Source organism: Hypanus sabinus, chromosome 19 (assembly GCF_030144855.1).
Source record: "Hypanus sabinus isolate sHypSab1 chromosome 19, sHypSab1.hap1, whole genome shotgun sequence".
NCBI lineage: Eukaryota > Metazoa > Chordata > Chondrichthyes > Myliobatiformes > Dasyatidae > Hypanus > Hypanus sabinus.
In genome coordinates, this window is record NC_082724.1 from 75625585 (window position 1) to 75638640 (window position 13056).

The 13056-nt window shown below is 35.9% G+C and overlaps 1 protein-coding gene across 2 annotated transcripts in view; it reads left to right on the plus strand.

Annotated features, from left to right (window-relative positions):
- mtmr14 (myotubularin related protein 14) overlaps positions 1-13056 on the plus strand; it is a 132576-nt gene that overhangs the window by 58200 nt on the left and 61320 nt on the right. For both annotated transcript variants that reach the window (XM_059944786.1, XM_059944787.1), the window contains exons 7-9: positions 8379-8452; positions 9205-9275; positions 10269-10343. In XM_059944786.1, coding sequence (XP_059800769.1) covers positions 8379-8452; positions 9205-9275; positions 10269-10343 — 220 coding nt within the window. The remainder of the gene's footprint in view (positions 1-8378; positions 8453-9204; positions 9276-10268; positions 10344-13056) is intronic.

Genomic DNA, 13056 nt, shown 5'->3' on the forward strand with positions numbered 1-13056 from the left:
ATAACCCTCTATTTTTTTAAACTCCATATACCTATCTAAGAATCTCTTAAAAGACCCTATTGTATCCACCTCTACCACCATTGCTGGCAGTGCATTCCATGCATCCACCACTTTCTGTGTGAAAAAACTTGCTTCTGACATCCCCCTGTACCTACTTCCGAGCTCCTTAAAAATATGCCCCTCATGTTAGCCATTTCAGCCCTGGGAAGAAGTCTCTGGCGATCCTCACGATTAATGCCTCTCATCATCTTATACACCTTTATCAGGTCATCTCTCATCTTCCATTGCTCCAAGGAGAAAAGGTCAAGTTCACTCAACCTCTTCTCATAAGACATGCTCTTCAATTAGTTCCAGGAAACATACTTTGAAAAGGATGTATTGCTGTAGAGGGAATGCTTTACAGCTTTAAATCAAAATGTTACAGAAACTAGAAGTCCAAAATGAAACAGAAAATACTGGAAAAGTCCAACAGGTCAGGCATTATCCATGAAAAGAAAACCTTGAGTTCATGTTTCAAGTTAAAGACATCAGTACTGTGAAAAGAAGAAAACTAGTTAGTTTTAAGTTGCAGGGAGTGGTGGAGAGGAGAAACAGAATAAACTTCTGGGAGTCTGGTTTAAAAAATGAATGATTCCGTGAATCATTCTTCAGTAGCTTCAACAGGATTCTATCATTATATTTTTCCCCAATATAGACCACCAGGAGGTGGACATCAATTCTGTAACTATCTCATAAGCAGTATGTGGTGGGACTGAGGCTGTGACGCTGCATAAAGGATCTGAAAGGAAGAACTCCTCTATTCACCAGCTAATTGAGCTCTACCACGAGGAATTCTGCCAGATGAACAACAGTTATCTTAAGGAACGTCATAAAGAATCCACCAACTCCTCTTGCCGCAGGATTTACAGGACATTCAAGTTGATGACTGCTCAATGAACTTGTAATCAAAGGTATTTTTCCACTGGAACTTTTCTACAAAGGACAGGTCGTGCAGCAAGATCCAAATAAATGCTCCACAGGACAAGGAAACCCTGGATCACAAGGGACATTGAGACCCTGACCAGAAAAATGGAAGGAGCATGGGTTTGGTGTATGCAGCTGGAACTAAGCGAATTTCTGGAGTTTGGGGGGGGGGAGGGGGGAGGGGTTGTGTGTTTGTGTGTATTTCTGTAAGGTTGAGGAAATTTAGCCAGCTGACATCAATTTTCCAGATTATGTAGTTGGGTAAAGTTCAAAGTTCATATGTCACCATATACAGCTTTCGGGTATACTCAATGAACCCTTAATGGAATAATAACCAAAATAGGGTCTGTCAGCAGCATCCATTATTAGGGACCCCCCCCCCCCCCCCACCACCACTTGGTCATGCTCACTTTTCTCAGCTGTTATCAGGAAGAAAGTAAGACACTTCAGGACTCTCAGCACCAGGTTCATTAACAGTTATTATACTGCAACCAGCAAGCTCTTGGAAGCAGAGGGGATAGCTTCACTCAACTTCACTTGCCCCATTATTGAAATGTTCCCACAACCTATGTACTCACTTTCAAGGACTCTTTATCTCATGTTCCCAATGTTTATTGCTTATTTGTTATTATTATTTCTTTCTTTTCGTATTTGCACAATTTGTTGTCAATTGTTTTCTTGCCTCATTTGTTTGTTTTTAAGTACGCCCATCAACTTCCTCTGTAAATACTGACTTGCATTGTGAGAATGTGCATAGGTATTAAGAAATTCTTCTAAGAATCTACCATTGCATTGAGCGTTATGTAGAACAAAAAATAAATCCTTGAAATAATTAAATACTATATAATGACTAGAACTCTGAGGAAAAACAAGCTAAATAAATGTCTGTGCCTGTGGTTTCTATAGTCTTCATGTGTAGTTCATACCTAATAGTGAAATTAGAAATTGTTACCTACCAACTGTGATGCTCCAATATGTCACATTTCCATGAAGTTTTTGCTTCACTTGTCTACTAAGAAAATGGCATTGAATCAAAATGTATGACTGACAATTTTGAAACTGAGTATTTATTGTTATTTTCTGCCTTATGGAGAAATTTCATAAAGCACATGGTGTATCTTGTATGCATCACAAGATCTTTTTTAAAAATACTTTACAGGATGTAACATGGATCTGAATCAGCTCGCGTTCCTAATGACGTGACTGGATTTATCCTGAAGAACACAGCTTCTTTCAGTCAGTGGTACATACTGTATTTCAAAATGGTTTATTCTTTAATGTTTTGAATATAAATTTCTGAAGAACCTGCTCTCTCTTAGAATTAAAGAGCAATACAGCATGGATACAGGCTCTTTGGCCCAACGAGTCCATGCTAACCATGGTGCCCACCTAGCTCGTCCCTAATTCCTGCGTTTGTCCCATATTCCTCTAAGCTCTGTCTCTCCATGTACATATCCAAGTGCTGCTTACGTACCATTGTACCTGCCCTAACCACTTCCTCTGGCAGCTCGTTTTATGTAGTCACCACCTTCTGTATGGAAATAAATGCTGCTTTTAAATCTTTTTTCTCTTACCCTATATCTGTGCCCTTATTTTGGGCTCCCTTACTTGGGGTGAGAGGGGGAGAGGAAGACTTGTCATTCTCCTTATAATTGTAATCATTTCCATAAGATTGCTCCTCATTTTCCTACATTCCAAGGAATAAAGGGCTAGCATAGCCAGTCTCTCTCTATAAGTCAGGCCCTCTAGTCCTGCAATATCTTTGTGCTCCTTTCTGCACTCTCTCCTATGACCAAAACTGTGCACGGTACTCCCAAGTGCAGCCTCATCAACAACTTGTACCACTGCAGCATAATGTCCCAACTCCATACTCAGTGCCCTGCATGATGAATGCCAGTATGTTAAGCACCTTTTTTCATTACCCTGTGTACCTGTGATACCACTTTCAACCAACTATGCACTTGTACCCCTAAATCTCTTAGTTCCATTACACCCTCTAGTGCCTTACCATTCAAAGTATAAGTCCTACACTGGTTTGACTTTCCAAAATGTATTACTTCACACTTATCTATTGAAATCCATTTGACACTCCTCAGCCCAGTTCCCTTATCAATCAAGATCCCCTTGTAATCTACAATAATAACCTTCTCCATTCTCGACAAAACATTTACTTGTAGATCTCTTACATGGGATCCAGAACAAAACCTTTTTTTTGTAATTTATTTCTTATTGAAGTTTATCATCAAACAAACATTCCCATAAGATGTATTTCAGATACTGTACATATATCATGTAATCATATTTGTCACAAATCTCCACATAATAATTATCTGAGGTATACAGTCATAGAAAGGAGAGGAGAGAAAGAGCAATCAAAATAAGAAAACTTTGTACAAAGTAGGGAGTGATCTTTTTACAACATATTCATTGACTTGTGAGAATAAAATCAGGCCTATGAGGTGTTATGTAGTTAAACCATTTTTCCCAGTATGAATCAAATTGTTCCAACTTATGATTAACAGATGCTGTTATCTTCTCCATTTTGTAAATGTCCATTGTAATTTCCATCCATACATTTAAAGTTGGGTTCTCCTGTGATAATCATTTCCTGGTAAGGGTTTTTTTTTACCAGCCACCAGCAGTATATTCATTAAATATTCATCTCTTTTCAACCATTCTTGAGGTATATACCCAAAATATATGGTCTTACTCTCTAAGGGTATTTCACAGTCAAAAATGTCTTGTAGGGCATTGTATATCCCCCTCCAACAGTCTTTGATAACAGGGCATTCCCAGAAAATATGATAATGGTTTTCATTTTGGTTTCCACAACTTCTCCAGCAAACAGGGATGTTACTACCATAATGGGATATCTAAGAGGGTATAATAAAATATCTTAAGTTTTTCTACCCGAACTCCCTCCATTTCTGTGAATTGGTACACTTCCATTGATACCTCCATATTGTTGTCCATTCTTCTTCAGATATTATTATCTCTCCTTCCTTCTCCCATTTTCTTTAAATGTATGAAGTTGAATGTGTTTTAAGATTTGACAAACCCTTATACATGATTAAAATGATTCTACTACCATTGTCTGAATTATATGCTTTTCTAAATAGCTCTATCAGACATGTACTTGCCTCGGTTACATTTTTAACCATCCTATTAACATACTGTTGCATCTGTAAATACCAATAAAAGTCTTGTTTTTCTAACAAGTGTTTCTCTTTGAGCATTTCAAAACTGAACAGTGTTCCTTCTTTCATTATATTGCAAATAGCTGTTATTTATTTAGCTGTCCAGTCCTTAAATCTAGCATCCAGTTTATTCAGCATAAAATCTGAGTCGTATGCACACCATTTAAGAATTGCAATGTCTCTCTCTAGTTTATATTTTATAATAGTTTTCCATATTTTAAGGGTCAATTTCACCCATGGGTTATCAATAGTATTTATGTAACTTTGTAGGTTGTTATCAACCAAAATTGCCTGTATGGGGATGGAAATATCCTCTCCTCAGTGTTTTTCCCTTGAGCGTCATATGATGGGTTACACCAACATATCGCAGGTCTCGACTGTGCTGCTAAATAATAATCTCTAAGAGAAGGTAGTCCCCAATCCCCCCTTTTCCTTGGCTGATTGCAAAGTTTTGAGACGAACTCTAGGCCTTTTACCTTGCCATATATATTTTGATAGCATCTTGTTCCATTCACTAAATTGATTTTGGTTGATCTCTATTGATAGGGTCTGAAAGAGATGTAGTAGTCTGGGCAGTATATTCAGTTTAATAGATTCAGTCCTTGAACTGATACCAAGAAAAGGAATTAGATTCCATCTTGTTATATCTTCCTTAATTTTTTTATATATAGGCTGATAATTGCATTCTGGTAATTTTGCCAAATCTTTTGGCATAATGATGCCCAAATATTTGACAGACTCTGTTTGCCATGCCCAAGGATATCTACTTTCAACTTCTCTTAGTGGGCTATAGTTATATGAAAGTACTTGGGTTTTATCTATGTTGATCTTGTATCCTGATATTTGGCCATATTGTTCAAAGGATTGCGTCAGTTTAGGTAAAGAGTGTGTTGGTTAACCTAGATAGATCAAAATGTCATCCACGTAACAGGTCAATTTATGCTCTGTCCCCTTAATAGTAATTCCCCTGATATCTTCATTTTGTCTGATGTATTGAGCTAATGGTTCCAGATATAATGCGAAGAGTAGCGGTGACCGTGCACAAACCTGTCTCATGCCCCTTTCTATATAACCATATAACAATTACAGCACGATAAAAGGCCATCTCGGCCCTTCTAGTCCATGCCGAACGCTTACTCTCATCTAGTCCCACCAACCTGCACTCAGCCCATAACCCTCCATTCCTTTCCTGTCCATATACCTATCCAATTTTACTTTAAATGACATTATCAAACCTGCCTCTACCACTTCTACTGGAAGCTCATTCCACACAGCTACCACTCTCTTTGAGTAAATAAATTCCCCCTCGTGTTACCCCTAAACTTTTGTCCCCTAACTCTCAACTCATGTCCTCTAGTTTGAATCTCCCCTACTCTCAATGGAAAAAGCCTATCCACGTCAACTCTATCTATCCCCCTCATAATTTTAAGTACCTCTATCAAGTCCCCCCTCAACCTTCTACGGTCCAAAGATTAAAGACCTCACTTGTTCAACCTTTCTCTGTAACTTAGGTGCTGAAACCCAGGTAACATTCTAGTAAATCTCCTGTGTACTCTCTCTATTTTGTTGACATCTTTCCTATAATTCAGTGACCAGAACTGTACACAATACTCCAAATTTGGCCTTACCAATGCCTTGTACAATTTTAACATTACATCCCAACTACTGTACTCAATGCTCTGATTTATAAAGGCCAGCATACCAAAAGCTTTCTTCACCACCCTATCCACATGAGATTCCACCTAGAATCAGAATGTTCTATTCTGATTATTCCTACCAAAATGTAGCACCTCACACTTACCAGCATTAAACTCCATCTGCCATCTTTCAGCCCACTCTTCTAACTGGCCTAAATCTCTCTGCAACCTTTGAAAATATACTTCATTGCTCATAATGCCACCTATCTTAGTATCATCTGCATACTTACTAATCCAATTTACCACCCCATCATCCAGATCATTAATGTACATGACAAACAGTTATCCACCACTACTCTCTAGCATCTCCCATCCAGACACTGTTGAATCCATTTTACTACTTTAACATTAATATCTAATGATTGAACCTTCCTAACTACCCTTCTGTGTGGAACCTTGTCAAAGGCCTTACTGAAGTCCATATAGACAACATCCACTGCTTTACCCTTGTCAACTTTCCTAGTAACCTCTTCAAAAAGTTCAATAAGATTTGTCAAACATAATCTTCCACGCACAAATCCATGTTGACTGTTCCTAATCAGACCCTGTCTATCCAGATAATTATATATACTATCTCTAAGAATACTTTCCATTAATTTACCCACCACTGATGTCAAACTTACAGGCCTATAATTGCTAGGTTTACTCTTAGAACCCTTTTTAAACAATGGAACCACATGAGCAATGCGACAATCCTCCGGCATCATCCCCATTTCTAATGACATTTGAAATATTTCTGTCAGAGCGGCTGCTATTTCTACACTAACTTCCCTCAACATCCTAGGTAATATCCTGTCAGGACCCAGAGATTTATCCACTTTTATACTCCTTAAAAGCGCCAGCACTTCATCCTCTTTAATCATCATAGTTTCCATAACTTCCCTACTTGTTTCCCTTATCTTACACAGTTCAATAACCTGCTCCTTAGTGAATACCGAAGAAAAGAAAGTGTTCAAAATTTCCCCCATCTCTTTTGGCTCCACACATAACTGTCCCACCCTGATTCTCTAAGGGACCAATTTTATCCCTCTCTATCCTTTTGCTATTAATATAACTGTAGGAACCCTTTGGATTTACTTTCACTTTACTTGCCAAAGCAACCTCATATCTTTTAGCTTTTCTGATTTCTTTCTTAAGATTCTTTTTACATCCTTTATATTCTTCGAGCACCTCATTTACTCCATGCTGCCTATATTTATTGTAGATCTCTTTCTTTTTCCGAACCAAGTTTCCAATATCCCTTGAAAACCATGACTCTCTCAAACTTTTAACCTTTCCTTTCAACCTAAGAGGAACATAACGATTCCGTACCCTCAAAATTTCTCCTTTAAATAACCTCCATTTCTCTATTACATCCTTCCCATATAACAAATTGTCCCAATCCAATTACATCCTTTCCATAAAACAAATAGTCCCAGTCTAGGGTAAAACTATTAGCTAAGTATCCATTGATTTTAATCCTAGCAGTAGGATTGTCAGAACAAAACCTTTTTGATGCAGGAGTGGTAGATCCTTTAGCGTGGGTTCAGATTATAATTCAGTTATTGATTTGAATGGACAAGCTTATTAATTTAGAAGGGCTTCACCTACTCAATTTCTCCTTTTCCTTAAAATTTCTATATCTATCTATTTTCAATACTTGCACCTTGACTCAATGCTGCAGGAAGCATTGGAGATGCGGGGGAAAAAAATTAAAATATCCAATAATTGTTTTAAAAGACAGGAATGCTCTAGGGAGATAAAAAAGGATTTCTTTGCAAAGTGTGCAATATGTGTGATAATTTCAGTGTGTGATATTGATGCATATTGATGAGGTTAAGAATTAAAGGAAATTAGGAGAACACAAGTGTCATAAGTGATTTGATTTATACTCTGGTCATGTTTTGAAGCCCTACATATGTTAACTTGTAATATCTATTGGACTTTTTGGTAAAGAGTTTATTTAATGGTGCTGTTTCCACTTACATTTTTGTTTCCATTTGTGCATGTGCCACCTGCCTCTTGTTAATGGCTTTCACTAACCATAACCAATTTCTCACTGTAGGTCATTTTCCTTATGGTGATGTCTAATAGCTATACTGTACATTTGACAAATGCTTATGGAATAGTAGGAACAGTTCTTAACTGAAACAAACAAGAGTACACAGCTCATTATTCAGGGGCTTTCATAGTACTCGGGCATGGTCATGAGTATTATAGCTGATTACAAGTCAAATGGATTGATGGCAACAGTGGCCGTCTTGTGCAAAGTACTAATGTTACCTGTTTCAGCAAGATGTATTTTCAGGCTGGCTTCAATGTACTCTGGTAAGGTGTTCTACTCTGATTCTAGCTTTGTTTACCTAGAAGCATGTAGCAGACACTTTCAAATGCAATGCAATCTTCTATTTCTCATGTATAGAATCCAACTTGCTAAGTAAATACATCAAAAATATAAAACTGGGGAGTGAGGGGAAATTAGAGATGCCTGGAATTTTAAAGCAATATAATACAAATATTCATCTTCTCTCTTCCTCTTTAGTGTGACCTCATCTGAGAAGGTGGACAAAGCACAGCGATATGCAGATTTCACCTTATTATCTATACCGTATCCAGGTAACTACTTCACATAATTTTATTTGTAGAATCAATAACCTTTTGAAATCATTGTTCATGGTTTTAAGACCTTACCAGATACTTGCTTTGCCTTGTACGAACAAAGGTATGTGCTGGGGAAAATGGCACTCTTATGTTCCTGCTCCGGCTTTTTGTGAGCTAAGAGAGCTACTGGTAATGTTTAATACCCCGTGGCCCATAGGATACCTTGGGTTTCTGAATCTTCACGACACATCAGTGATATTGAAGTGCTTCATATGCAAAATTATTTGATTCTAATTTGAATTTGACAAGATAGTAGGAAAATTATTCACAATTGTGGATTTCTGCTTGATGGGTGGTGTGTATTGGATTAAAAATGATTGGCTCAACTATTCATTGCACGTATTAAAAATCTGTTTTTAGTAAGTTTAAATTATCTTACATTTTCACTTTTAATCAGTTTTTCACTTTAAAAAAAATCACCCACAAATCTCCAGATTATTGTTTTATTTAATCGTAATAATAAGTATATTTACATGCAGGTGCAGTGATAGAGGAAGGAAAATTAGTATTTGTACTGCACCTTTCAAAAATTCAGCACATTCCATAGCCATAGCACTTTACAGCTGACACAGTACAGTCATTGTGATAATGCTAAGAAATAGAGTAATCAAATTTTGCACAGCTATCATCCAGAAACATTAATGCAATAATGGCCAGGACCAATGAACACTTGTTGTAATTGCAGATTTCCTTTGCATTGTCTGCAGGTTGTGAATTTTTTAAGGATTACAAGGATCGAGACTACACAGCTGAAGGGCTGGTGTTCAATTGGAACCAGGTGAGGTTGCACCGGAGAAGAGGCATGTGAGTGGGCGTGGGCTTTGTTCGCAAACTGTTACATTGCTTTTAACAAACAAGAAAAAATTTGCAGCTGCTGGAAATCCAAGCAACACACACAAAATTCTGGAGGAATTCAGCAGGCCAGGCAGCATCTATGGAAAAGAATACACTCAACGTTTCAGGCCAAGGCTCTTCATCAGGATTTGCTTAGTTCTTCGAGCAATTTGTTATTTTGCTTTTTAAGTTCCTTCCCGTTTTGGACCTGGAAGGATTGCAGTGGAACAAAGAGATTTCACTAAGATGATCGGAGTAACTGTATGGTAGTTGAATAAGCAACTGATTTTATGACAAATATAAGGAAGTTGCAAGACTAGGCCTTTTGTCTTAAATGAATGCTAAAACATGGGTTCATCTGTGAGTACAGCCAAGAAGATGTAAAATATCGAAATAGATGCCAAGTCGTGGTAGAATGTTAGAGTTAAATAAGGAAAGAATGACACGGGAGAAATTGTCTCCAGAAGCTGAGGGGCTTGAAGTAAAGTGCTAATAATACAAAATTAAATGTTAGAGTTAGAACCAAGAACAAGGTATACTTCTCTGTGCACTGTTCTGAGGCTGCTGGACTCACTTCCGGTCTTAATTAACAAATTTGTGTTAAAATTAAAGATTTAGGTTTGTAGTGGAATATTAAAAAAGAGACAAAGGGATACAAAAATAGTGTAGTCAAAATTCATCTTGCCAATTTGTTCATATTTGTCCTCCACATTATCAGTGCCTAACTGGGCCAATTTCTGATGGAAATTGAATGAATTTCTAAGTATTAAATAGATTCTTAGAGAGGTTACTGTTGAGAAATCATCCAGTGAAGCCTTGTGGCAGGACTTAGAAATAGCAAGGGATGGTCATGTTGGTACGGCAATATTATTGTGCACACCCTCCCCCTTATAGTCACATGCTGTGTAGTAACTTAGTTTTTACTCATGTCTTTTAGGATTTTGTTGATGCACCATTGAATATCCCTCCTTCCCTGACTGAGAATCTCAATATTGATTGGAGAGATTATCAGGTGAGACTGCTTTAATAACTCTGAATTTTGTATTCAGGAGAAATTTTTTTTTATCCAGACAGGCACGAATTAAAAAATATATATATAATGGGAAATAACTTGAGGCTGAGCAGACACATAACTTGGTCCAGTTGTGTTCATTTAGACAGAACGGAGATGTTTAACTGCAGTCGAATTGCAGCTTTTCATACCTCAAGATATACTGAAGAATTCTATAAACTATTGCTCTTAGTAAGTGAAAATGAAAAACTCTGCAGATACCGGAAGTTTAAACAAAAATGCCAAATGCTAGAAATATTCAACAGATGAAGTAGTGTCTGTGTGAAGAATGTTTCAGGTCGGAGATCCTTTGTCAGAATTGATGGTCTAATGAAGCGAGTAAAGAATAGACGCTGTAAAATTACTGCAACTTAATTCATCCCTTTTCCACACTATCTTTCAGCACTATATGTTATTAGAAGCTCTAAAATATCAATTTAACTAGTCCTGATTACGTGTTTCAGATCGGAAAAACTGTTAACAGCTACAGAAGTAGAGTTCTCTTGTATCAAAGTATCGTGATTTTTTTCAATCAGTAAGTTATCTTGTTTTAGTAGCTAAAATTTAAGTACCCTCTCTTGTGTATCCATGTTTTCTTTTCTTTCTAAATCTTTTTTATTATTATTAGTAATATGGACAGAATACAAATGATATATTGATAAAGAAATTACCAATATACAAATTCCATTACATATGAAAAAAAACATATGTAATAGTTACAATATAAATGTTTACCAAGACATAAGCCATAAAATATATGTATGAACATGGTAAATCTAAATATTTCATAATATATGATATAAAGAAAACAGAAAAAAAGAAAGAAAAAAAAATATATATAATGCAAAACTAGCTAATCTACTAATTTAATAACTAATAACTAATATAGAAGAAAAAAGAAACAAAAAAGAGAGAGAGAAAAAAAGGGGGCTGTTTGTAATATCTCACAAAAATAAGTATTCATCAATGCCGTCACTTCCGGTCCTCTCAACATACATAAGCTAAAAGCTGGGAAATCAAATGAACTTGGCACAGGGTCATATTACATCATATGAAAATGTTGAATAAATGGTCTCCATAACTTTTCAAATTTAATAGAAGTCTCAAAAGTACCACTTCTAATTTTTTCTAAATTTAAACATAACATAGTTTGAGAGAACCAATTAAATACAGTGGGAGGATTAATTTCCTTCCAATTCAACAATATAGATCTTCTAGCCATCAGAGTTAGAAATGCAATCATTCGACGGGCAGAAGAAGATAAATGCAGTGAGTCTAACATTGGTAAACCAAAAATTGCGGTAATAGGATGAGGTTGTAAATCAATATTCAAAACCGCAGAAATAATATCAAAAATATCTTTCCAATATTTCTCCAAAAATGAACAAGACCAAAACATATGAGTTAAAGATGCAATTTCAGATTGACATCTATCACAAATAGGACTAATATGAGAGTAAAAATGAGCTAATTTATCCTTGGACATATGGGCCTTATGTACGACCTTAAATTGTATTAATGAATGTTTGGCACATAACGATGATGTATTAACTAATTGAAGAATTCTATCCCAATTCTCACTAGAAATAATAAGACTAAGCTCTCTTTCCCAATCCTTTTTAGTCTTATAAAGAGGCTCTGAACATATCTTCATAATTATATTATAAAGTTTTGAAATAAGCCCTTTTTGAAAAGGGTCTAATTCAAATAAACTCTCCAAGATATCTGAAGGCACAAAATTTGGAAACGTAGGGAATACAGAACTTAAAAAATGTCTAATCTGTAAATATCTAAAAAAATGAAATCTAGGCAAGTTATATTTGTTGGATAATTGCTCAAAAGACATGAAACAATTGTCTAAAAATAAATCAGAAAATCTTAGTAATCCCCTAGTTTTCCAAGCCGAATAAGCTTGATCTATAATGGAAGGGTGGAAAAAACAATTGGATACAATAGGGCTATTTAAAACGAATTGAGTCAACCCAAAAAATCTCCGAAATTGAAACCATATACGCAAAGTATGTTTAACTATCGGGTTGTCAATTTGTTTCGGCAATTTAGAAAGAGCAAAAGGGAGAGAAGTCCCTAAAATAGAACCCAGAGCATAAGCTGATACAGATTTAGTTTCTAAAGTCACCCAACAAGGGCTGAAAGATCCACCCCCATCTTTCAACCAACATAACAAATATCTAATATTAACTGCCCAATAGTAAAATCTGAAATTAGGTAATGCTAACCCGCCTTCCTTTTTTGTCTTCTGTAAATATATTTTACCTAACCTGGGATTTTTATTCTGCCATATATATGAAGAAATTTTAAAGTCAACATTAGCAAAAAAAAGATTTCGGGATAAAAATTGGTATCGCTTGAAAAATATATAAAAACTTAGGTAAAATAACCATCTTAATAGCATTAATCCTACCTATTAGGGATAAAATAAAGGTGACCACTTAGTAAACAAACCTTTAATCTGATCAATTAAGGGTAAAAAATTAAATCTAAATAAATCTTTATGGTGTTTTGTGATTTTGATCCCTGTAAAAGAATCATTAACTAATTTAAAAGGTAAATTTCCATAAATTGGGACCCGTTTATTCAAAGGAAACGATTCACTTTTATTAAGATTTAACTTATACCCAGAAAACTCACTAAATTGAGCCATGATAAAACTGCT